Source organism: Hypanus sabinus, chromosome X1 (assembly GCF_030144855.1).
Source record: "Hypanus sabinus isolate sHypSab1 chromosome X1, sHypSab1.hap1, whole genome shotgun sequence".
Taxonomy (NCBI): domain Eukaryota; kingdom Metazoa; phylum Chordata; class Chondrichthyes; order Myliobatiformes; family Dasyatidae; genus Hypanus; species Hypanus sabinus.
In genome coordinates, this window is record NC_082738.1 from 69,048,312 (window position 1) to 69,075,907 (window position 27,596).

At 41.2% G+C, this 27,596-nt stretch overlaps 1 protein-coding gene across 2 annotated transcripts in view; it reads right to left on the bottom strand.

The window, feature by feature from the left end:
- Positions 1 to 27,198, bottom strand: part of LOC132384984 (rho GTPase-activating protein 23-like) — a 510,483-nt gene extending 483,285 nt beyond the window's left edge. The window contains exons 1-2 of one of the 2 annotated variants that reach the window (XM_059956701.1): positions 27,066 to 27,198; positions 12,960 to 13,321 (exon numbers count right to left, since the gene is read on the bottom strand). In XM_059956701.1, coding sequence (XP_059812684.1) covers positions 12,960 to 13,037 — 78 coding nt within the window. In that variant the 5' untranslated portion in view covers positions 13,038 to 13,321; positions 27,066 to 27,198. Of the gene's footprint in view, positions 1 to 12,959; positions 13,322 to 16,907; positions 17,073 to 27,065 lie in introns of those variants that run through there. The other variant, XM_059956700.1, reaches the window with a different exon arrangement.
- Positions 27,199 to 27,596: the final 398 nt, after the last annotated feature.

The window sequence follows — 27,596 nt, forward strand, 5'->3', positions numbered from 1 at the left end:
AGACGGAGAGATCAAGAAAAGGGAGGAAGGCCAAGTAACTTACAAGCAGGGTGGAAGTTAGAGGCAAAATTGATAAAATTGACAAGTTCAGCATGAATGCATGAAACTGCACCAATGCAATCATCAATGTAGTGAAGGAAGAATTGGGGAGTACAACCAGGGAAGGCTTCAAACATAGACTGTTCTACAGAGCCGATGAAGAAGCAGAAACTGCTTGGGCGCATGCAAGTGCCATGGCTACCCCTTGGGTTTGGAGAAAGTGGAAACAGCCAAAGGAAAAATTGTTCAGGGTCAGGACTGGTTCTGCTAGACAGAGGATAGTAGCAGTAGAGGGGAACTGGTTGGTTCTTTTGTCGAGAAATAAGTGCCGGGCCTTGAGACCTTCTTGATGGGAGGGATAGAAATGTATAGGGACTGAACATCAATAGTGAAGATGAGGTGGTGAGGTCCATGGAATTGAAAGTTACTGAGGAGATCAAGGGCATGAGAAGCATCATGGATGTAGTGGGAAGGAACTGAACCAAGGGGGATAGAATGGAATTGAGATATGAGGACACAAGTTCAGTGGGACAGGAACAGGCAGGGACAGTTGGCCTACCTGGATAGTCTGGTTTGTGGATCTTCGGTAGGAAGTAGAAGCAAGCAGTGCAGGGTAAGGGAAGTATGAGTTTAGTAACAGTGGTTGGGAGTTCTCCAGATTGGATGAGGTCAGTGATGGTGTCAGAGATAGTACACTGATTGTGTGGAGTGGGGTCCTCCTTGAGAGATAGGTATGAGGAGGTGTCTGCGAATTGCTGCCTGGCCTCAGTAAGGTAGAGGTCAGTGCACCACACTATAGTAGCACCTTGTTTGTCTGTGGGTTTGACAGTAAGGTTGGGATTGGTGCAGAGAGAGTGGAGGGAATGCGTTTGGAAGGGGTCAAGATGATGGAGGAGAGGGGTGTATTGAAATCGAGATGGCTGATATCTCATCAGCAATTAGAGGTGAAAAGATCCACAGCAGGCAGAGAACCAGAGTGGAATGTCCAAGAAAAGGAAGAGGATTGGAGACAGGAGAAGGGAGCAAAAGATCTTGGGAATGGCAAGGGTGAAGTGCCACAGGAGGGGTGTGGGACAGGTGGCAGAGAAGGAGTGTCATGTGCTGGGAGTAGTGCAGGTGCAGACATACCCAGCCCTGAGACACCAGGCAAGGTAACTTGATTCCAAGCAATTGATTTATTGATCATTACAGGATGGCTCTCCGGTGTTTCCCCCTCCCTCCCCTCTCCCTTCCCCTTTTTGCAACCATGATTCCCCTCTCCCTACCCCCCTTCACTCTCTCAGTCCACAATAGAGATCCATATAAGAATCAGGTTTATCATCACTCACATACACTATGTTATGAAATTTATTTTCTTTTATGACAGCAGTACATTGCAATACATAAAATTACTACAGTACTGTACAAAGGACTTAGTGTCCCTAGCTATACAAATGTGCCTAAGACTTTTGCACAGTACTATTCTACCTTGAGATTCATTTTCTTGCAGGCATTCAAGTAAAACAAAGGATACAACAGAATCAATGAAAAACTACACACAAAGACTGGCAAATAACCTATGTGCAAAAGAAGACGAGATAAATCAATAATACTGAGAACATAGGTTGTCGAGTCCTTGAAAGTGACTTCATAGGTTATGGAGTCAGTTCTGTGTTGAGGTGAGTGATGTTTATACACACCATTTCAAGAGCCTGATTACTATAGAGTAATAACTGTTGCTCAACCTGGTAGTGTAGGACCTAAAGGCTAGTGTGAAGAGAGCATGAACCTACAACCTCCATTTCTGGAATTTTTGGGATATTTTCCGAAATGCAATAAAAACAAAAATCTGTGATATGTTAATTCACGTGAACCTTTATTTAACTGACAAAAGTACAAAGAAAAGATTTTCAATAGTTTTATTAACCATCTTAATTGTATTTTGTAAACATACACAAATTTAGAATTTGATGGCTGCAACACACTCAACAAAAGTTGGGACAGAGGCATGTTTACCATTGTGTTACATCACCTTTCCTTTTAATAACACTTTTTAATTGTTTTGGAACTGAGGGGATACTAATTGTAGTAGATTTGCAATTGGAAATTTTGTCCATTCTTGCTTGTTATAAGACTTGAAAAGTGCACAGAATATTCAAGTAACACCAGTTTGGAAGACTCCACATTAAGCAGGCTAATTGGTAGCAGGTGAGGTATCATGACTGGGTATAAAAGTAGCGTCCATCAAAGGCTCAGTCTTTCCAAGCAAGGATGGGTCGTGGCTCACCCCTTTGTGCCAAAATTCGTGAGAAAATTGTTAGTCAGTTCAAAAGGAACATTTCCCAATGCAAGATTGCAGAGAATTTAGGTCTTTCAACATCTACAGTACATAATATTGTGAAAAGATTCAGAGAATTCAGAGACATCTCAGTGCGTAACGGGCAAGGTTGGAAACCACTGTTGAATGCGCGTGATCTTCGAGCCCTCAGGCGGCACTGCCTAAGAAACCGTCATGCTACTGTGACAATTATAGCCACCTGGGCTCGGGAGTACTTCGGAAAACCATTGTCACTTAACACAGTCCGTCGCTGCATCCAGAAATGCAGCTTGAAACTGTATTACGCAAGGACGAAGCCATACATCAGCTCTATGCAGAAACGCTGGCGAGTTCTCTGGGCCAAAGCTCATCTCAGATGGACTGAAAGACTGTGGAACCGTGTGCTGTGGTCAGATGAGTCCACATTTCAGCTAGTTTTCGGAAAAAACGGGTGTCGAGTTCTCCGTGCCAAAGATGAAAACGACCATCCTGATTGTTGTCAGCGAAAGGTGAAAAAGCCAGCATCTGTGATGGCATGGAGGTGCATCAGTGCCCACGGCGTGGGTGAGTTGCATGTATGTGAAGGTACCATTGATTCTGAGGCGTATATTAGGATTTTAGAGAGACATATGTTGCCATCAAGGCGACGTCTCTTCCCAGGACATCAATGTCAGACCACATTCTGCACGGGCTACAACAGCGTGGCTTTGTAGACACAGAGTGTGTGTGCTTGACTGGCCTGCTGCCAGTCCAGATCTATCTCCTATTGAAAATGTATGGCGCATCATGAAGAGGAGTATCAAACAATGGAGACCACGGACTGTTGAGCAGCTGAAGTCTTATAACAAGCAAGAATGGACAAAATTTCCAATTGCAAATCTACTACAATTAGTATCCTCAGTTCCAAAACAATTAAAAAGTGTTATTAAAAGGAAAGGTGATGTAACACAATGGTAAATATGCCTCTGTCCCAACTTTTGTTTAGTGTATTGCAGCCATCAAATTCTAAATTTGTGTATATTTACAAAATACAATTAAGTTGGTCAGTAAAACTACTGAAAATCTTTTCTTTGTACTTTTGTCAGTTAAATAAAGGTTCACGTGAATTAACAGATCACAGATTTTTGTTTTTATTGCATTTTGGAAAATATCCCAACTTTTCTGGAAATGGGATTTGTAGATGCTGGGGTCCTTGATGATGGATACTGCTTTCTTGTGATAACATTCCTTGTAGATGTGCTCAATGGTTGGAAGGGTTTTGCCGACGATGAACTGGACTGTATCCACCACTTTTTGTAGGATTTTCTACATTATAGCTCTAGTGACTGCAATCTACAATTTCAAGGTGACTATGTTAATGCAGAGCAATTGTGAACTTTAGTAGGTATCAATAATATTGATGCTGCTACACAATTTCAATTGCTACCCGCCCCTGCTTCATCACACTACCCTCCAACAACAAAGGTTCACAGCAAGATGTTAGTTGAGCAGAAGGGTATTTAAAGATCAAGAATTCATAACTGGTATAAAACAGTGTCTACCAGGCAACAGTGATTTCTGGTCTCTTCATGTTTGGGAGTCCTGGTTGCCTGCAGCAAAGGTTTCCAACCATGGACCAATACTATTAAGCAAGGAGTCCATGCAACCAGGTTGGGAACCGCTGGCCTAGAGCAATACCTCAAGGCACTGGAAAAGTACTATCAATACTATCTCTGCAAAGCACTCAATTCAGTGGAAGGCAAAGCAAAGTAACTACAATATAGAGTCCCCAGGCCAAAATTCCTGGCATTGAAGACCTAGTTTTTCACTCAGGCAGACCATGTCATTTGCATGCCTAACATCAAACTCCCAAAACAATTCTAAGCTCTTGTGGTGAACTATGTGCCTGTCGGGACACGCCCCTGCTGACTGCTCCTGTGGCTCCTCCCACAGGCCCCTGTATAAAGGAGATCTGCGGCCTGACGCTCGGCCTCAGTCTCCAAGACATTGTATGATAGACACTCACTCCTGGTTCCTTCTTCCAGTCAATAAAAGCCGATATCTCGCCTTTCATCTCAGTGTGAGTTATTGATGGTGCATCAGCTCTGTAGTGGGAATTTCCCATCCTTTTTTATGCCATGGAGCCTTACCATTAACCGAGCGCCATGGACCACAAATTGGGAAATAACGCCCTAGATGTACAAGGTTCAAGGATATGTTGATAGCCTTCTTAAAGAAATGTAAAATCCATACAGACTCCTGAGAATCTCACGGGCCACAGTCATGCAAATTAAAGCATCAGAATAAACTGAATACTGGAGGGAACAAAAGCCTCAGATCAGGAAGCCCTGCATGAGTAGCAGAAAGGATGCACCACCTCGCAGACTTCTCAGCCATCCATCGTGTCAGGCACTTCCTGCCCCATCTAAGGGGGAATCTGCGGTTCCCACAAGGCTTCATATGGTACCTAATAACCCACAAAACTAACACAGGGCACTTAAAGAAACCATAATCCTTATATTCCTCATCAAAGCATTATACTTTATCACAGTTGAATTATATTTTTAATTTCACAACTGCAATATTCTTGTTAATACAATAAATCATCTTTTTAAAGTGTACAAACAGTTTTACATCAATGATGTAAACTGGGTGTTTTGGGTCCTTCAGCATCAGACTGTCTCGCCCAGGCGACCCAGTCAGGGTTGATTAGGCCCCGGCTTGTGTCCCAGCAGCAGTCGTCCATGGGTCACACCTCTTGATCCATAGCCATCTGGAGGCTTGCTCAGCAGCCTCTGTGACCGTCCTGATGGCTCCTTTCTTTGCAGCTCCATAATGCCAAGGAGAGAGTAGGTTCTGCACTGCAAGCGGTCAGCAAAACCGTGAAAGATACTAGACATTTCAAAAAAGTCATAAAATGGAGGCATCTTTAATGCACTACAAAAGTTCCAAACTAATCCCTATGAAATCTAAGTATTCTTTCAAGCAATGACAGCAAAGGTCTACTACTTATTGCAAGTTCTGAACAAAGAAATTAAATTAACATCACTCCACAACTGTATGCAGAGATAAGGAACAAGTAAACAAGAACAGATTTTGCTGGGGCAGTTTGAAGAATCAACAGAACTTGAGGACTTCTTTTGTAGCTGATGGTAAAATATGTTACCAGAAGACAGCAATATTTACTAACTGCAAGACTCGCTCTTGTCTCACTGAACATAATGAATACCAGTAATGAAACATGCAAAGAATGGTCTAAGTGGAAAACAAAGTTTGAGAATTAGCAAAGTCCAACCTGGACTGTTGTGGCAAATACTTTGGAAAATGTTAAAACCAAACTTATTTTACTCCCAAATAGCAATAATAAATATACAAATTTATTAGTTTCCATAAACACTGACTTTGAACTCAAATTTTATAATGGAATTAATCACATGAAATCATTTTGTAGGAGCCGTGTCTATTTATTGTCTGATTTGTATTGTGACCTGTTGTGTTAGTTTGGGTGCCTGTAGAAATAAATGCGTATAGTCACGTGTTCACCGGCATGGCGGCAGAGAGAGGGGGTGAATAGGGAGCTCGTATCTTTTGTTGACAGTTCATCTTTGTGTGAATTTGATCCAATTACACTCATTTTTGTTTTACATGAATTACAGACGAGTCAATGATATTATTGTCGATTTGTAATGAGGGATTAAACGTATTTTTTCAACTTAGAATTCAGTTAGTTGGAAGTGCATTGTAGAGCGTGATACTCCCTCACTTAGCCTCTCAGCGACTTTTAGTTTGGTTTCGAGTAGTTGCTACACATTTACTTTTAAAAAGTTTTTATATCAAACTTAAAAGTAAATATTTAATGAAAGTACCTATAATGTCACCATATACAACCCTCATAGATGTATTTTCCTGCAAGTATTCACAGTAGCAAGCTTCCAGTAGAAGTGGTAGAGGCAGGTTCGGTATTGTCATTTAAAGTAAAATTGGATAGGTATATGGACAGGAAAGGAATGGAGGGTTATGGGCTGAGTGCGGGCCAGTGAGACTAGGTGAGAGTAAGCTTTTGGCACAGACTAGAAGGGCCGAGATGGCCTGTTTCCAGCTGTAATTGTTAAATAGTTATATAGAACAAAGAAATACAATAGAATCAATGAAAAAAAATCACACAAAGACTGATAAAAAGCCAATGTGCAAAAGATGACAAACTGTGCAAATACAAAAAATGACAACAATGAGGCATTAGATTAGAAATTAAATTGAATTTTATTCTTTTTCATCTTTTTTTAAATCTAATATTAACTCACCTGTCACATCATCTCATGGTGTAATTTGATACGCCATCTAATATCTCAAGCTGACTGCACATTTTAGCACATTTTACCTGCTATTATTATTGCCAAGAAAATCACTGGCACTTCATTGAAAGGGGGCACTGACAATGCTTATAGGCAAGATATTAAATATTAAAATAAACTCCTGCTACTCAAGTTCCAAATAAACATTTCAATGCTTACACTTGATGCATTTCTTTCCGTTACTAAGCCCAGTTCTGACCTAAAATGGCAATAATGTTCTTATGTCAGAGCATCCTCATTTCTATATTTAAAACATGTCTAGAGTACCATGTGAAACATTTGGTACTCTGGATATCAGGATATATTTTAAAATAGTGCCAATTTCATTGCTGCTGGTAATAAGAGTACAAGCTACCCTTCAACCATCAGGCTCCTGCACCAATATGATTAACTTCATTCCCCTCCACACTGAACTGATTCCACAACGTATGGACTCACTTTCAAGGAATCTGCAACTCATGTTCTCAGTATTTTTTATTTATTATTATCTTTTTTGTATTTGCACAGATTATCTTCTTTTGCACATTGGCTGTTTGTCTTCGTGTGTAGTTTTTCCATCGATCCTATCGCATTTCCTTTTTCTACTGTGAATGCCTGCAAGAAAATGAATGTTGAACTCATTGTGCCTGTGAACCAGCCAAAACCAATTAAAAATAGAATCAACCTTGAGATGTTTATATTGCCTTGAGAAGCCAGTAACCCAATTATTATCTTGACAACTACTCAGAGAGATCAGGATGAGTCACAAAAACAACGAACATGGGCCATGAGTCAACACTCAAGTGTTGTATCCTTTCAGAGCTAGTAAAGTAGTAAAAGTTACATATAGGTGTATTCCACATCAGAGAATGAGTCAACACTGGAAAGGAATGTTGCTGAATGCACTGTCTGAATCGTGTTTTTGTCAATGCTAAAGATAACTTGGAATAAAAAAAACATTCCCACCCTTTTCACATTTCACAACAGTTGAAGGAAACTCTTCTCTCAAGCTCTTTCTCAGTCGATGTTCTTTTCAATCCAAATTGCATCTTATTTAAAATCATGATGATGCACCTTATGGTTGATTGTGAGACTGCTCCATATTGAGGATTTTATTTTCTGTACTCTCTTTGAAAGTGCAAAGACAGTGCAGCTAGTAATAAAATAAATGATATTTAAATAAGAGTAAAATTTTATTTCTATAGGTACAATGACAAATTTCATCTCCAATACCCAAAACACCTTTTTTGGAAAATAGCAAGGGATTTGATACAGCAGATCAAGAATTGCCCCTCCAACTTAACTGGTGTCTTTTAGCTCAATAACATTTGTATTTCAATATCAGCCAATTGGTTGTAAACTGCATTCAGTTCTTCGCTTAGCACTGCTGCAGAGTTGAAAATTACCCAGGAATTTGTAGCCACCAGTTAGAATTAAACAATACAGTCAAATGAACTAAATGGAAACAGGAACATTATTGTCTGTATCCAACCACTAGTTCAAATAATAATGTAAATAATTACCTACTTTTTCAAAATATCTTTTGTAAATGCAACAAGAATAATTGCTAATACATTTGTTATCCTTTCTGTTACATTGCCCATGTACTAGAGCAGGGGTGGCCAACCTTTTACATTCCATGCGTCAATTTTTTCACGCACGAGTTCAGATGCGCCATACAACTCTTGTACTCCCATGCAATTCTTGTAAAAATATGTCAAAGGGTCTACAGGGCCTATTCCGTGCAATATCACAATAAATAATTGCAATTTCAACTTAGTTTTGAATGTTTTTATAAACTGACAAGGGGGCCAAAATATTAATCAAAGCATCCCATTTTTTTGTAAGTACATGTAACCATCAAGTTATTTCATTTTTCTGAGATTTTGTAATGCCATATCAAAAGAGTTCTAAAAACATGAGAAAGTGACCAGGAATGTACGAAAAACTATTTGCCTCGCTAGCAAAAATTGAACAGGGACTGTTTTCCACTTGAGGAGAAACATTTCCCTTGGAGTAAACTGAGATTAGGAACTCGTGAATAAAAATATCAAACTTATACCACATCAATCTGTCATGCTACAAGCTAATAGTCAAGTGCTTAGCAGTCCAGGGAAACTTTGTTCTTCTCATGAATACATTCTCCATGCAGTTATGTTAATGGACATAAAGTGCAGAAAAGTTCAGGTTTAATTGCCAGTCATTCTAACTTAGCTGTTCCATCAACCAAGAGAGATCATGAAGAAGCCTCCTTAGTTCTGCCCTTGCTCAGACAATCATTACCATTACCTGTTATATTATGACATGCAAGCTATAATAAGTTTACCGAAGATCTGACCTCAGTGAACTTCCCATCAGCCAACTCCAGCAATCTCTCAGTCAAGGTGGAGTTAATTTACGAAAGGAGTCAGGGAAATCTCTTTGTAGGAAAATGTAGGAAAATTTATCATAAATCAATTACATGGACATTGTAAATAACCTGGGGGGGGGGGGAGCAGGGTTCTTACCATTCTTCCATTAAAGGCTGCAACTGTAAACGTTCATCTCCATTCCAGGACCAAGATTTATTTATTAATTTTTATTTAGAGATACAGCATGGAAAAGGACCTTCCTGCACTTTGAGCCTCTCCGCCAACAACCCACCTATTTAACCCTAGCCTAATCATGAAACAATTTACAATGACCAATTAACCTACTAACCAGTACGTCTTTGGACTGTGGGAGGAAACTGGGGCAAAGCCACACATTCCACAGGGAGGACGTGCCATCTAAACTCAATCACCAAATCACAATCACAGTAGGCAGTCTGAAGAAAGATTGAAAGAATTAAATCTTTTTTACGTAGAATGAGAGGAGACATGATAGAATGTTCAAAATCATTAAGGGTATAAGTAAAGTGGATGCCAGCAGCTACTTCAAAACTAATCCATCAACACGGACACGGACACATAGGTGGAAACTGGTTAAGGGGAGATTTCAGACTAACATCAAGAAGCATTTCTTTACACAGCAAGTTGTGGACACGTGGAACAAACTACCTAGTTGTGTAGTTGACAGTAGTATCTTAGTGAATTTCAAATGTGAACTCAATAGTTATTTCACCACACTGTGAGCAGAAATTTGACAAGATTTGTTAGACCAAATGGCCTGTTCTTATCAAAAACTTTCTAATGTTCTAATACACACTTAGAGGCTGAAGTCCAGTGTACTATTCAATCTTTCACTGTAGAGGAATAGAATAGACCTTCCAGTTAAATAGCAGGAAAGCAAAATGTCTACTTAACATAACCCTGTCACAAGCTCTGCCTTCTGACAATCGAGATCAGGCAAAATGTAGTAAACCTCAGTAAAAGGAAACTTAGATGACAAAGTTCATCACCACTACCTGTTTTCAAGCACAACCCGTTAACTAAGAAAAAGGATGTTCAAAGACATGTTCAATCAGCACCACCTCTTAGCAGAAGTGATCATCTCAATTCTCCATAACTCATGGACAACCTCAAAGCATCAGAAAAATTTCACTGTTGCTTCAAACCCTCTAAACCAGTAGTTCTCAACCTTTTTAATGCCATGAACCAATGCCACTAACCAAAGGGTCCATGGACCCCAAGTTGGGAACCCCTGCTCTAAACTGATCATCAAAATAGCCATAATGACATCAGCATCCACTCTCAGGCCAATATCCCAGCTCTGGTCACACTCGAGCAACTCAACTATATGGGCCGATACATGCTCAAAGCCAGAGTCCTAAGAGGAGTGCTCTGAGTTCCTTGAAGGGAAAATGCTTTGAAGAGGTTTTAATATTCAACCAGAAAAAAAGCAACATCTTTACTTACTGCAATCCTTAGCCCATAATATTTCAAAATGGAGAGGGAGCATCTTGGACAGAAATGTGCACATTAAGGCTTAATGAAAAGACCATTCAAAGACTGGCTGCATTCAATGGAAGGAAGACCCAATATCCCAATAGCTACCTAACTACAACGTCTGTGGCACAGTCTGCACAACCCTTGTAGGTCTCTACAAAAGGCACAGAATTGGATGTTGTCAACCCCAGGGGACTGCCCAAGGAGGACAGCAATAATGAAAGGTGCTACAAATGGCCTACTATCTCTAAGTTAGAGTGGAAGGGGTTGGGGGAGAAAAAGAAAAACAGCCACAGTTCAGCAAACTTATAGAAATGCAAACGACCAGTTCAGTACAGGATATGACTATGTTACAAAACTCCTCTGAAATTGAGTAAGATTCCACCAATTGTCACTGCTCAAGATCTGAAACGCTCTCTCAGATCAAAAGCAGTGTCTAAAACAGGGATTCCCAAGCCTTTTCATGCCATGGACCCCTACCATTAACTGACGATCTGCGGACCCCAGTTTGGGAGCTTCTGGTCTAAAAGGGCAACAAAAACTCTTCAAAACATTTGGACAGCATGAAAAAAATTTTCCACGTAATAAATACCACAATAGGCAAGCCATCAAAGGTTCTGCAAAAAATAAAGAGCTCAGCAAAATATTCCCCAGCTGTATTCTCTCCAGAGTAAAATATTCCAAATGGAAAATAATTCTTTGACTAAGCTTTTAGTCACCAGCCTAATATTACCACTTTTTGTTCCTTTTTCAAATTTTATCCAACTTCATTCCTACTGAATAAAGTGTCAAGTTAAAAGTCACTTTATGAATTTCAGAATAACTCACAAAAGAGTGTTGTGAACCTGCTGATTTGGCAATATAATCTCAGCCTAGACTCTACAGAAGTGGTTCCCTACCTGGGCTGGGGTCCACAGACCCCTTAGTTAATGGTAGGGGTCCATGACAAAAAAGGTTGGGAACCCCAATGCAGAAAAATGTACAGTAATTAACTAATTCAACTTCACCTTAAGTTTCACTGTTTGCTAAAATTATTCAGAGTTAATAAATTACATACAACAGTCATGTTAAATAATTATCCCAACCATTTAACAACAAACTTAAGCAAAATATTTAAACAAATATTGTTAATAACTACAAACACTTAAAATAAGTAGCTTTAATAAAGTAAAAACACAAAAGCATTTTATATTAGCAGGGGAGCCCAGTATCTATAATCAATTAGCAATATACAGTACTTGCTAGTGTTGACCAGTATTGAAATATATTATAAACATATAAGCTTCCAACTTTTATTCTTGACTGAACTGCATTTTTAACGACTTTTAGAACTTTTAACAAAATGTAGAGTTGTTTCTTTCTCATTTCGCAGCTCAAAGTGAAATTGTTCAGTTTTCCACATACATCACATCCTGATGACAGCTCTTTCTCTCAGTAACCAAATATGATGACTCTTACCATTTCTGACTGGCCACTCGGTTTCCTTGCTACTAACTTGTTTTTCCTTTGAGTGCACTGTGCTAACCACTACAACTTACAGTACCGTGACCTGAGTTCAATTTCCGCCGCTGCCCGTAATGAGTTTGTACATTCTCCCTGTGACCGAGTGAGTTTTCTCCGGGTGCTCCAGTTTCCTCCCACATTCCAAATAGGTACCAGTTGGTAGGTTAATTTTACATTGCAAATTGTACCATGATTAGACTATGGGCTGCTGGGGGTACGGGTCGGAAAGGTTTATTCTGCGCTGGATCTCAATAAAAAAATTAAACTTTAACTTTTTATCTTATAATAATACAGAACCCTAACCCCCCGCCCCCACACTCACCACCACCTCTTGCCCCGTTCCCCTTCCCTAGTTCCTTGAACTACTGCAATGTATTCGCTCACACATGTCCATCAATATTCTGAGCAGTACATCTTTGGGATTTGGAAGGAAATTGGAGAATGGAAAAAACCCACATCATTATGAAGAGGATAAACAAAATATATATACGCACACACTCCAGTGAGATACGGATATGCCTGTTCCAGCATGTTAAGTCAGCTCTAGCTAACTGGGCAGATGAAATCAACAGTGAAAACCAACAGCTAGGAAAGTTCTGCAACACTTTATGGAGAACACCCACTGCAAAACAATTGAAATCTCTAGTTTGTGACAACTACTTGTATCTCTGGACCGGGACTTCAAGGTCAAGAGACTGTAACTGCTCCAGTCAATGGCTTTTCCACTTTAAAAACAGTCTCGCACAGGTTTCTTGCCATCATCAGGCACGATTGACAACCATCATATATGTACAAGAAGCTGATATTAGAAGGAATGGATAAGCCTAATCTATATTAAAAATGAGTCCAACAACAATGCAAAAAGATTCCTCCAAATTTTGCAAATTAACACTATGAACAAGAAATAAAGCAAAATAAAAATATTGCACACTTGGTTTTTCATACCATATCAACTGTTCCGGTCAGGTTTGCTGTTCCTGCTTGATCAAATTTTGGTGACAGCTCGGTTCCAGTGGCCATCATTTTTCAATCGAAAGGAGCTCAGTAATTTCTGTAATTCTCACCATCTTCGTCCTCAGCTTGTTGGGGTTTTTTTTTTTAAGAACAATAAATAAAATGGACAAGCAACCCAAGGTCACCTCTTGTAATAAGTTTATTTTTTTTTCTTTGAAACAATCATTTGATTGTCATTGAAAGCAATTTATTACTATTGGTTATTAATGTCCGTGCTTTATTTCCACCATCAGCTGAAAGTCCTTCCTTGTTGCCAGACTGCAAAATCTTTCGTCTTCTGAAAAGAACGGGCCCTGGAAGATAACAATAAAATGTTTCACTCACTCAACAACTGATCTAATACACCAACGTTAATTATCGAAGTATTAATGTAATCTGTCAGGAGCTAAGGTACAGGACAGTAAATTCACCATCACAGTCGATTCATTTTATTTTTCACGTTCGTGTAATGGAATTTAGTCACTAAAAAAATGTCAGAACTACAAGGAGGTGCATGGCAACATAGTAGCCAGCACAACGCTTTAGAATGCCACCAATTGGGATTCAATTCTCACCACTATCCGTAAGGAGTTTATACATTCTCCCCGTGACTGTGTGGGTCTCTCTGTGTGGCTGCTCCAGTTTCCTCCCACTTCTCAATGACACACAGGTTAATAAGGGTTAGTAAGTAGTAGGCATGCTATGTTGGTACTGGAAGCACGATGATACTTGCAGATTACCCTCAGCATATCCTCAGACTGACGGAAATAACGCAATAACTGTATGTTTCAATGTACATGTGACAAAATAAAGCTAATCTTTAACAATTGTTCAAACCACATAAATCTGAACGTAAAACAACTGTGCCAAGCCTAGCTGCGAAAGGAGGAGTCAGCAACCCAGAGCTACAGAAACACCAACAGTAGCTCCAAAAACCTCATCTCTGGTAGAGGAAAGATACACTAAGAAGATGGGGGGGGGGGGGTCACCAAAGACACATAAATATCTACAGAAAGCATTCTAACTGGCTGTATCACTGTCTGGTATGCATTGCACAGGATCAAAATAAGCCGCTGAAAGTTGTGAATTCAGTCAGCTCCATCATGGGCACTAGCCTCCCCAGCATCCAGGACATCTTCAAGGAGCGATGCCTCAAAAAGGCGGCATCCATCATTAAGGAGCCCCATCACCCAGGAAATGCCCTCTACTCATTGCTACCATCAGGGAGGAGGCACAAGACCCTGAAGGCACACATTCAACAACTCAGAAACAGCTTCTTTCCCTCTGCCATTCGACTTCTGAACTGACATTGAACACATGAACACTTCCTCACTACTTTTTTTCTCTATTTGCACTAATTATTTAATTTAACTTTTAAAATACGTATTTCTTACTGTAATTGATCGTTTTTATAATTATGTATTGCAAAGTACTGCTGCCACAAACCAACAAATTTCACAACATATGCCAGTGATATTAAACCTGATTCTGATTCTGAACTAGCCCAGGACAGAGACTCTGGAAAGCCACAGTCACCAGTAGGGGTGATGGGTTTAAGTAAAGAAAAAACACAAATGGTATTTCAGCCCAATATTGATTTGGAAGGCAGATCTGAAGACGAGTTTGATCGAGTACGTATATCTGTGTGTACTTATTAGAAAAATGCAGCAATATACATCACTAAAGCCTATGACTCTGTCAACTGGGAGAGTTTTGGAGCTCTCTCCCCTAATTCATCTGCCCATAGAAATTCACCGCCATCTTAAATTTGCTTCTTGATGACGTACAAGCTGTGATCATAAATGAGCTCAGTGAAAACCAACGTAACAAGCTGCCGTGCCGTGGCACTTTTTCCATCAATGCTGCCCCTCACATTCAAACTTACTATGGAAGTGGAGTTATCTTCAGAACTACAGGCTGTTTCCAGGGTGAATCTGTGAAATTCATTGCTACAGATAGCCGTGGAGGCCAAGTCAATGGGTATCTTTAAAGTGGACATTGACAGACTCTTGATGAGAAAGGGCATCAAAGGTTATGGGGAGAAGGCAGGAGAATGGAGTTGAGATGAATAATGAATCAGCCATGATGGAATGGCAGAGTAGACTCAATGAGCCAAATGGCATAATTTTGCTCCTATGCCTTACTTTTTATTGTCAATAATAACCATCCTCTCTCTGACCAACATCCCCAACACTGAAGCCTTAATTATACTCAGTCAACTCTGATGGACATTCCACACCACCCACATACCCAACAACAGGGTGCTTAGAAAGACACTAGATGGATGATAGAGAGTATCCTATCCGGATGCACTGTCGCTTGGAATGGCAGCTGCTTTGTATGAGACTGCAAGAAACTGCTGAGTTGTGGTCACAGAAACCAGGCTCCCCCCCCCCCCCCCTCCCCATGGACTCTGTCTATACTTTCATTGCTTCCATATAGCAGCCAGCAAAGATTCCACCTATCCCGGACATTCTCTCTTCTCCCCTTTCCCACTGGGCAGAATATACAAAAGCCTGTACCACCAGGTTTAAGGACAGTTTCTATCCCACTGTATTAAGAGTACCGAATGGTTCCCTAGAACAATAACATAGACTTTTCACCTCATAATCTACTTCATTAACATATAAATCATTAGACTTGCACATTAATGACTACCTGCATTGCACTTCCTCTGTAGCTGGTTACACTTCATTACTTATTTACTTACTTATTGAGATACAGCACTGAGTCAGCCTTTCCAGCAACCCCTGATTTAACCCTAGCTTATTCACAGGACAATTTACAATGGCCAATTAACCTAGCCTAGAGGAAACCCACCTGGTCATGGGGAGAACATACAAACTCCTTACAGGCAGCAGGATTATTAAAGTATTATTACAGTTTATTCTGCACTCTGCTATTTTATCTCACAATGCACTGTTGTAATGATCTTATATGTATAAATAGTATGTAAGATATGTTTTTCACTGTATCTCAGTACATGTGACAATAATAAACCAATAGACAATAGAGGCAGGTGTAGGCCATTCGGCCCTTCTAGCCAGCACCGCCATTCACTGTGATCATGGCTGATCATCCACAATCAGTACCCCATTCCTGCCCTCTCCCCATATCCCTTGACTCTGCTATCTATAAGAACTCTATCTAACTCTCTCTTGAATGCATCCAGAGACTTGGCCTCCACTGCCTTCTGAGGCAGAGCATTCCATAGATCCACAACTCTCTGGGTGAAAAAGTTTTCCTCAACTCCGATCTAAATGGCCTACCCCTTATTCTTAAACTGTGGCATCTGGTTCTGGACTCCCCAACATCGGGACCATGTTTCCTGCCTCTAGTGTGTCCAATCCAATTCTGTTATTGTTTTACGTTGCACTACCTCAATGCACAGTCGTAACGATCTGATATGTATAAAAAATATGCAAGGCGGTTCTTTAACTGCATCTCGGTACATGTGACAATAACAAAGCGATTCCAATTCTGTTATTGGTTTACGTTGCATAACCTCAAAGCACATTTGCATTGAACACTATACAAGTTCTTCACTGTATCTCGGTACGTGTGACAATTCCAACCCACGGGAAGGGGGTGGTTCCTCAGTCCTGACGAGCTGCCCAGAAGACGAAAAGATGAGATGAGAATGAGTGGAGGGAAAGTGCAGGGCGCAACTTTCCCTTGTTTTTGTTTTGGCGCCAGCATTTGGCAGCTGTCACTCACTCACCCGATCCCGGCAGAAACACGCACTTGGCAATCCCACGGGTGTAGAGCAGCGTGGTGAAGTTTGACTGCTCACCCTGCCTTTGTACCAGAGCGGGGAGCGCTGAGGGAGGGGGACGGGGTACCGCCCGAGCTGTCAGTCGGCGGCCGACACCGAATCGCACCCCGCCCCAACTCACTCACCTCACACACGTCCGGGCTTAACCCACGGAGCCAGTCAGCGTCGCAGTGCAAGCTCTCTGCCTGTCATGAACAAAGCGAAGCTCGTTCCGTTTTGTTCCCCGCGGCGATATCTCACCGACCTCCTCTCCGCTCCTTTGGAGCACCCACCGCTCGCCACCCAAGCTAGCGAATGACCCCGCCTACCAGCCCCACACCCAACCAATTGAACTCGGCGGGTCGGCAGTGCTAAATGACCGACGGTCTTCTTGGCCAATAACAACTGTGGATTCTGCCCACTACGATGGGCGTGAGCACTTTTTAATCCTGATTGGACTATCGCGTAGTCCAATCGTTACACAAAGATCTGCGAGCAGAGGATAAAGATTTGCAACGTTATCTGATGTCAAAAGCTAAAATAAAAGAGATGCAGAAAGTATATTAGAAGAAGTAATGTATAATCCGTGAAACTTGGAGGTGATAGTCATTTAGAAGTTTGTTGCACAGCGGCTAGAGTTAAGATGCTGACAGTGATTGATGTTTCAGTTAACAAATCACAATTAAAGATTAATATTAGGGCGGGCGCTTAGTGTCCATGACATTTGATAAACATTGACATTATCCAATAGGGTCTGCCAGTTCGGGATGGGTCGCGCCCTCTGTACACAATAAAGCGTGAAACAACAATAGAGCGCTTGTTCTAATTCACGCCATGTGTGGGGTTGGCTCGTTGTGAGTTTCTCCGCAAACTAGAGTTTTAATTTTCCTCTACGTCTTTTCTCCCTGAGAGGGAAGAAGCATTGCATTTGCCCGCATAACATGCAGAATTCAGTAAGGCAAAATAAAAATTGAATTTTTCAGCGCGAAATTCTTTGGGTCATCGACCTGACGGTTGATATTGATACGTTCTATACAGGTGCTGTCTGTCTCAAATATTCTCAACATTTTCTGCTTTTTATTTCGAGTTTCCAGTATTTGTATTATTTAGTGTTTAAAAAAAAACAAAAATGTAGAAGAGACTAGCTAAACATGCACAGTTGAGTAGATTTATTGCATAAATGCTTTGCATTCTCGCCCACATGCAAGATGATTATAGTGATTCACTTAAACACCCATGTGTTTGCCTTTCTATTTCCACACCATCTGTTAAGGTTACCTCTTAGACTGACTCATTTGGTTAGAATCAGAATCAGGTTATTATCACTGACATACATCATGAAATGTGTTGTGCAGTATATTTAAAATATTTAGGGATGCAGAATGGAGTAGGCCTTTCAAGACACACCACCGAACATCTCCAAATGACCTGGATTTAACCCTAACCTAACCATGGGACAATTTACAATGACCCTACCCAGTATGTCTAGGCACTGTGGGAGGGAACTAGAGCACCCGGAGAAAACCTACAAAGTCCATGAGAAGTAAGTACAGAGACTCCTTACAGAGGACACCTGGGCTGAATTCTGACAGCCTGAGCTGTAATAGCATCGTGCTATGCTACTGTGGCATGGTAAAGATAAAAATAAACAAATAGTGCAAAAAGAGGGGAAAATAGTGAGGTAGTGTTCATGAGTCCATGGACTGTTCAGAAATCTGATCACAGAGTGGAAGATGTTTCTAAAACATTGAGTGCGTCTTCAGGCTCCTGTACCTCAGCCTGATGTTAGTAATGAGAGGAAGGCATTGTTCCAAATGGTGAGGCTACTCCATGGTGGAGCTGCCTCTTTGAGGCACTGCCTTTTAATGATGTGGAGGCTAGTGCCTATGATGGCTGACTGAGTTTATAAGCCTCTGCAACAATTTCTGATCCTCCATACCAGAGGGTGATGCAACAGTCAGAGTGCTCTCCATGATAACATCAACATGTTGCTGATCTTGGGCCATTTGTGCTATATTAATAGTGTTCAAAGATCAACTTTATTTGCCATATGCATTTACCTGTATTAGAAATTTGCCATGACATGCAACCAAAACATCAACGTTCAACAATTATAAAGAACAAAGAATTATATAAAAATAAAGTTAGAGGTTAAAGTTCAGATATGGAATAAAATGTGCATAAATACATAAAGACCAGTTTGTACTTACAATGTAAATAGCATTGTAAAAAGTGGTTTGAAGTGTTCACAGTGCACTTCAGTGAGGTGTGAATAGATTGGGGGGGGGGGGGTACCAAGTAGACTGGTTATTCAGATTAGCTACCTGGGGGGAAGAAACTTTTAAGATGGCATGATGATTTTGTTTTAATAGCCCTATAGTGCTTTCCAGAAGGGAGCTTTTGGAAAAGGCAGTTCACTGGGTGGGTAGTATCCGCAATGATTTTTCCTGCCCGTTTCTTTGTCCTGGACACATACACATCCTGCAGTGATGGTAGACTGCAGCCAGCGACATTTTCTGCTGATCTGGCTGTAGTTTTTGTATATTATTCTGCAAATCCATATAGTGTGTGTTGTGGAGACCAATTGTCTCAATGGCAGCATTTGCTACTTCTAGTTGTGGGGTTGTTCAGATGAACTCATAAACTGAATTACATAACGACCATCTGCAAACAGAAGTTCTGAGTAAATTCTTTAGTCAATTCAGTTCACTCTGATACCAAGAAATAGTTCAAATGTATTTCTTACAAGACAAGTAATAAGCATTCTGACTAAAGGGCTGAGCTCTGTTGTTCCAAAATTAGCTGCACCTATAATCAGGCTGTTCCAGTAAATCTACAGTGTTGACACATTGACTAGTTATGTCATGTCCACAAAAAAAGCACAACAAATCCATTGGTATCTTGAAAATTTAATTCTTGCATGACTGAAACACTGCAATATACACTGTTTACAAGTGTATTACCACAATCCACTTAGACTTCTCTATCAATATCCCCCACAGGCTCCCAGGAACAGCATCACCAAAGGTTTTCCTCCAATGATCACACACAAAATGCTGGTGGAACGCAGCAGGCCAGGCAGCACCTAGGAAGAAATGCAGTTGACATTTTGGGCCGATACCCTTCGTCAGGGAAAGAAGAGATAGTAAGAGATTTGAAAGTAGGAGGGGGAGGAGGAAATCTGAAATGATTGGAGAAGACAGGAGGGGATGGGGTGAAGCTAAGAGCTGGAAAGGTGATCTGCAAAAGTGATACAGAGCTGGAGAAGGGAAAGGATCATGGGACGGGAGGCCTAGGGAGAAAGAAAGGGGGAGGGGAGCACCAGAGGGAGATGGAGAGCAGGCAAGGAGTGATTGTGAGAGGGACAGAAAGAGAAGGGGAAAAAATGGGGAAATAAATAAATAAATAAATAAATAAATAGATAAATAAATAAATAGATAGATAGATAGATAGATAGATAGATAGATAAATAAAGAATGGGGTAAGAGGGAGGGGCATTAATGGAAGTTGACTCAGGGTGAAGTGCCGCCGCACCTGGAAGGACTGTCTGGGGCTGGTGTGGTATACTGCGTCTGGTGCAGCCTTCTATATATTGGTGAGACCAGACGCAGACTGGGAGACCGTTTCGCTGAACACCTACACTCTGTCCGCCAGAGAAAGCAGGATCTCCCAGTGGCCACACATTTTAATTCCACATCCCATTCCCATTCTGACATGTCTATCCATGGCCTCCTCTACTGTCAAGATGAAGCCACACTCAGGTTGGAGGAACAACACCTTATATACCGGCTGGGTAGCCTCCAACCTGATGGCATGAACTTTGATTTCTCTAACTTCTGTTAATGCCCCTTCTCCCCATTTTATCTCATCCTTTATTTATTTATCTATCTATCTATCCTTTTTTTTCTTCTTTTCTCTCTCTGCCCATCACTCTTTGCCTGTTCTCCATCTCCCTCTGATGCTCCCCCCACCCTTTCTTTCTCCCGAGGTCTCCCGTCCCATGATCCTTTCCCTTCTCCAGCTCTGTATCCCTTTTGCCAATCACCTTTCCAGCTCTTAGCTTCATCCCACCCCCTCCGGTCTTCTATCATTTTACATTTACCCCTCCCCCACCCACTTTCAAATCTCTTACTATCTCTTCTTTCAGTTAGTCCTGACGAAGTGTCTCGGTCAAGTGTACTTCTTCCTATAGATGCTGCCTGGCCTGCTGCGTTCCACCACCATTTTGTGTGTGTTGCTTGAATTTCCAGCATCTGCAGATTTCCTCGTGCTTGCATTTTTAAATTCCCTCCAAGGATACACACTTGACCATCCATGGCCTCCTCTACTGTCATGATGAAGCCACTCTCAGGTGGAAGGAGCAACATCTCATATTTCGTTTTGGTAAGCTCCTACCTGATGGCATGAACACTGAGTTCTCCAACTTCAGGTAATTTCTCCACCCTCCACTTACTCTCCTTTTCCATTTCCTTTTGCCTCTACTCTTCTCCTCATCTACCTATCAACGCCACCCCCCCCATTCCCCTCCTCCTTCCCTTTTTCCCATGGTCCATTCTCCTTTCCTATCAGATCCCCTCTATCACCTGTCAGCTTCTTACTTTATCACCTGTACCCCACCCAACCTTACCTGGCTTCACTTAAGACCTTCTAGCTTGTACTCCTTCCCCTACTGCCCACCCCCTTATTCTGGCTTCTTCCACCTTCCTTTCCATTTCTGATGAAGGGTCTTGGCCTGAAACATTGACTCTTTATTCCTCTCCATAGATGCTGCCTGACCTGCTGAGTTCCTCCAGAATTTTGTATGTGTTACTCTAGATTCTCAGCATCTGTAGAATCTCGTGTTCAATATTTTTCAGAAACTGCTTGCATCCACATCATTGAATTCCTTTCTAACTGTTCTTGTTCCATTTAGAAATGTACCTACTGTGTATTTACATCCAACTTCCAAATCGTTAAGATATATGGTAAACAATTAACCAATCGTCTATCAATGATAATATGTCATCTCAAAGTAAACTTATTAACAAAGTATGTACAGTACCTATAAAAAGTATTCATCCCCTTGGAAGTTTCATGTTTTATTGTTTTACAACATTGAATCACAGTGGATTTAATTTGACTTTTTTTGACACTGATCAACAGAAAGAGACTTTTTTGTGTCAAACTGAAAACAGCTCTCTACAAAATTATCTAAATTAATTACATATATAAAAAAATAACTGATCGCATAATTATTCACCCCCTTCAAATCAGTATTTAGTAGATGCACTTTTGGTAGCAATTTCAGCCTTGAGTCTGTGTGGATAGGTCTCTATCAGCTTTGCACATCTGGACACTGCAATTTTTCCCCATTCTTCTTTACAAAACTGCTCAAGCTCTGTCAAATTACATGGGGATCATGAGTGAACAGCCCTCTACAAGTCCAGCCACAAATTCTCAATTGGATTGAGGTCTGGACTCTGACTTGGCCATTCCAGGACATTAACTTTGTTAAAGCCATTCCTGTGTAGCCTTGGCTTTATGCTTGGGGTCATTGTCTTGCTGGAAAATAAATCTTCTCCCAAGTCACTGTTCTCTTGCAGTTTTCCTCCAGGATTTCCCTATATTTTGTTGCATTCATTTCACCCTCTACCCTCACAAGCCTTCCAGGGCCTGCTGCAGTGAAGCATCCCCACAGCGTGATGCAGCAACCACCATGCTTCACAGTGGGGATGGTGTGTTTTTAATGATATGCAGTGTTTAGTCTGATGACCGAAAAGTGCAATTTTGGTTTCATCAGACCATAGAATCTTCTTCCAGACATCTTCAGTCTCCCACATGACTTCTGGCAAATTCTAGCCGAGATTTCATGTGAGTTTTTTTTCAACAGTGGCTTTTTCTTTGTCACTTTCCCATAAAGCTGCGACTAGTGAGAAACCCGGGCAACAGTTGTTGTATGTGCAGTCTCTTCCATCTCAGCCACTGAAGCTTGTAACTCCTCCAGAGTTGTCATAGGTCTCCAGGTGGCTTCCCTCACTAGTCCCCCTCTTGCACGATCACTCAGTTTTTGAGGACAGCCTGATCTAGGCAGATTTACAGATTTGCCATATTCTTTCCATTTCTTGATGATTGACTTAACTGTAATCCTAGGGATATTCAGTTTTCTTGTATCCATCTCCTGACTTGTGCTTTTCAATAACCTTTTTGTGGAGTTGCTTGGAGTGTTCTTTTGTCTTCATGGTGTAGTTTTTGCCAGAATACTGACTCACCAGCAGTTGGACCTTCCAGACACAGGTGTATTTTACCACAATCAATTGAAACACCTTGACTGCACACAGTGATCACAATTTAACTAATGATGTGACTTCTAAAGCCAATTGGCTGCACCAGTGACAATTTGGTGTGTCATAATAAGGCTGAATACTTATGTCATGAATTATTTTGTGTTTTATATTTGTAATTAATTTAGATCACTTTGTAGAGATCTGCTTTCACTTTGACAGAAAAGAGCCTTTTCTGTTGATCAGTGTCAAAAAAAGCCAAATTAAATCCACTGTGATTCAATGTTGTAAAGCAATAAAACATGGAAACTTCCAAGGGAGGGTGAATACTTTTTATAGGCACTATATACATCACCATATACTATCCAGAGATTCAATTTCTTGTGGGTGTTCATAGTAAATAGAATCAATGAGAAAATGCACACGACAGAGATGGACAATCAACCAATATACAAAAGACAACTAACTGTGCAAAAAATCAATCATAAATAGATAGATAAATTAAGCCAGCAAGCAAGCAATAATTATTGAGAATGTAAGCTTTTAGAATCTATAAAAGTGAGTCTATATGCTGTGGAATCAGTTCGGTGTTAGGGTGAGTGAAACTATCTCCTCTGGTTCAGGAGCCTGATAGCTGAGGGGCTATAACTGTTCCTGAAACTGGTGGTGTGAGTTCTGAGGCTCCTGTACCTCCCTCCTGATGGCAGCAGTGAGAAGAGAGCATGTCCTGGGTGGTGGGGTCTCTGATGATAGATGTTGCTTTCCTGTGACAGTGCTCTTTGTAAGTGTGTTCAATGATGGGGAGGGCTTTATCAGTGACAGACTGAGCTGTATCCACTACTTTTTGTAGCTTTTTTCTGTTCAAGACCATTGAGTGTTTCCATACCAGGCCAGTTACTATACACTCCACTGTGCATTTATAGAGATTTCTTAATGTTTTAGGTAACATGCCAAATCTGAGCAAACTTCTAAGAGAGTTGAGGTGATGCCATACTTTCTATGTAATGACTGGACCTAGGACAGATCCTGCAACATGATAACACTGAGGAATTTTAAGTTGCTGATTCCTGGTTTCTTCCTCCTGTAGTCAATAATCAATTCTTTGGTTTTGATGATGTTGAGTGAGAGGTTGTTGCTGTGGCTCGATTCAGCCAGATTTTCAATCTCCCTCCTATATGATGATTCATAACCATATTTGATTCAGCAAAAGACAGTGGTGTTGTCTGCCAACTTAAATATCGTATTGGAGCTCTACTTAGCCTCACGATCACAAGTTTAAAGTGAGCAGAGCAGGGGGCTAAGCACACAGCCTTGTGGTGCACCTGTGCTGATGGAGAAGGAGGAGATGTTGCCAATGTGAACTGACTGGGGTCTGCAAGTGAGGAAAACGAGGATCTAGTTGCTCAAGGAGGTATTGAGGCCTGGGACTTGGATCTTGTTGATTAGTTTCGAGGGATGATAGGTTTGAATGCTGAGCTGTAGTCAATGAAGATAATCCTGATGTATGCACCTTTGCTGTCCACATGTTCCAAGATTGAGTGACAAGCCAATGAAGTGGCATCTGCTGTTGACCTATTGTGACAGTAGGCAAATTGGAATAGATCCAAGTTGTTCCTCAGGCAGGAGCTGATTTGCTTCATCACCAACCTCACAAAGCAATTTATCAGTGGATGTAAGTGCTACTGGATGATAGTCATTGAGGCAGGTTACCAAGCACCAGTTCCTCACACTGTTGGAGTGAGAAGTTAAAGATATCAGTGAACATACCAGCCAGTTTAATAGCACAGGCCTTAAGTACTCGCCAGATGCTTTCCATGGATCCACCCTCAGAGTCGCCATGGCCTGTGGTAGTTTGTGAAGGTGCCTCCATGTGAGCAAAGAAGGCATTGAGCTTCTTTGAAGCTGAGTGTCAACCTGAGTCGCTTGTTTCACTTTGTAGGAGGTGATAGCATTCAAGGCCTGCCACAGCTGTTGACCATCCTTCAGTGATTCAAGTTTGGTTCATTCAATCTCCAGACCGCATTTCAGGTAATCTGACCATCTGGCTGTCCTCCTCATACCTGTTTTCTTCAGCTGTCCGTGGATTTTCGATGATGACTGAGGTCTTCCATGACTGTATGGAAGACCGGCAGTTGCCCATGCTGCAAGTCTCCCATCTCCACCAATGTTGTCCAAGGGAAGGGCATTAGGACCCATACAGCTTGGCACCGGTGTCGTCACAGAGTAATGTGTGGTTAAGTGCCTTGCTCAAGGACACAACATGCTGCCTCAGCTGAGGCTCGAACTAGCAACCTTCAGATCAGTAGACCAACACCTTAACCGCTTGGCCATGCGTCACACCTGTATACAGGCATAGACTAAAGAGTCAGGCTCCAGAGGTAAGGACAACAAAGAGATAGTCATGGGTGACAGAGGAGCGGCTTGGGATTGCTTGGAAGTGGACTGGGCCATGTTCTAGGACTCATCAGAGATTGTCATAGAAACATAGAAAACCTACAGCACAATACAGGCCCCTTGGCCCACAAAGTTGTGCCAAACATGTCCTTACCTTAGAAGTCACCCAGGGTTACCCATAGCCCTCTGTTCTGAGCTCCATGTACCTGTCCAGGAGTCTCTTAAAAGACTCATGGAACTTTTTAAAACAGTTGTAGACAAAATTACTCAGAGTCTTCCCCAACCAAAAGCCCTGAATGAACCAAGAGATCTGCAATCTGCTGAGGGCTCTGGCAACTGAGTAAAGTATAAGAGGCCCAGGTATGACTTCCAGAAAGTCATCTTACATGAGAAGTGGGAGTTGTGAACCAAACTTGAATCTCCACCAGTATAGACTTTGTAAAGCCCTCGTCAAATCCTTCTGGATACCCAAATTCAATGTGTCTGCTGGTTCCCTCTGACTTGAGACTTCTTCAAAATTAACTCATAAATTTGTCGGTCATGATTTCCACTTTATGAAGCTATGGGACTTTATTAGAGAAAAATATTCCAAATGTGCTGCTATTACTTCCTTACTAATCGAGTCTAGCATTTTTCCAAGAATAGATGTCAGACTAATCAGACCATCAAGAAAATGAATTTCAGGGTTGTATATGGTGATATATATGTACTTTGTTAATAAATTTACATTGAACTTTCAACTTTTGCTGTCTAACTTTCGATTTTTCCATGAGCAGACATCCTTTGCCTACATACAGCTATCAAGCCTTGGTGTCTTTGAAAAGACATCTAATACAAACCTACCAGAATAACTTTTATAGACTAGAGAGATATAGTCTGCTGAATCATGCCTCATAAGACATAGGAGCAGAATTAGGCCATTTGGCCCATTGAGTCTGTTCCACCATTAAATCATGGCTGATTTATTATCCCCAGTAGAGTCATAGAGAAGTACAGCACAGAAATAGACCCTTCGCTCCATCTAGTCCTTGCCAAAACCATTTTAACTGCCTACTCCCAACAAACTGCACCAGGGCCATAGCCCTCTGTACCCCTACCATCCATGTCACTATCCAAAATTCTCTTAAACGTTGAAATCAAGCCTGCGTGCATCACTAGTGCTGACAGCTCATTCCACACTCTCATGACCCTCTGAGTGAAGAAGTTTCCACTCCTGTTCCCCTTAAACTTCTCACCTTTTACCCTTAAACTATGACCTCTGGTTGTAGTCTCATCCAACCTCAGTGGAAAATTCTCCTGCATTCTCCCCGTAACCTTTGATGCCTTGTTTAATCAAGAATCTATCAACCTCTGCTTGAAATATACCCATTGATTTGGCCTCCACAGCCACCTGTGGCAATGAATTCCACAGATTCACCGACCTTTGACTAAAGGTGTTATAAATTATAAATAAAAAAAAGAAATGTGGGCGGAACTGGAAGACCCAGAGGAAGCCCATGAGGTCATGGGGAGAACTAACAGACAGTGGCCGGAACTGAGTTTGCTCCTCCAAGTTTTTCTTTTAGTTTCCACCTCCAGATGCTATCATATAAGTGAAAGAACAAGCAAAAGACTAGAAACCTGTGTTGTTTTCTACTGATGTTGCCTGACCTTTAAGCGTTTCCAACTTCTTCTTCTCCATCTCTGCTGCTGATCAGAGTAGTTACAATGTGTACCTTCATTGGAACTATTACATGCAGTACGAGCATAAGATACTGGAGATAATCAGCAAGTCAGGCAGCATCTGCAGAGACAATTAATAGAGCATGCAACATTACAGCACAGTACAACTTCGCGCCGACCGTATAACCTACTCTAAGATCAATCTAACCTTCCCTCTCACATAGCCCTCCATTTTTCTTTCATCCATGTGCTTATCTAAGAGTTCCTTAAATGCCCCTAATGTATCTGCCTCCCACCACAGATGGCAGGGCATTCCACGTACTCAACTCTCTATGTTTAAAAACCTCTGATATTCCCCTGACTGGAATTAGAAAATGGAATGTGGCAGCAGAACACTGCAATACATAATAATAAAAACAGTAAATTACAGTAAGTATATATATATACACACACACTAAAAAATTAAATTAAGTAAGTAGTGCAAAAACAGTAATGAGGTAGTGTTCATGGTTCATTGTC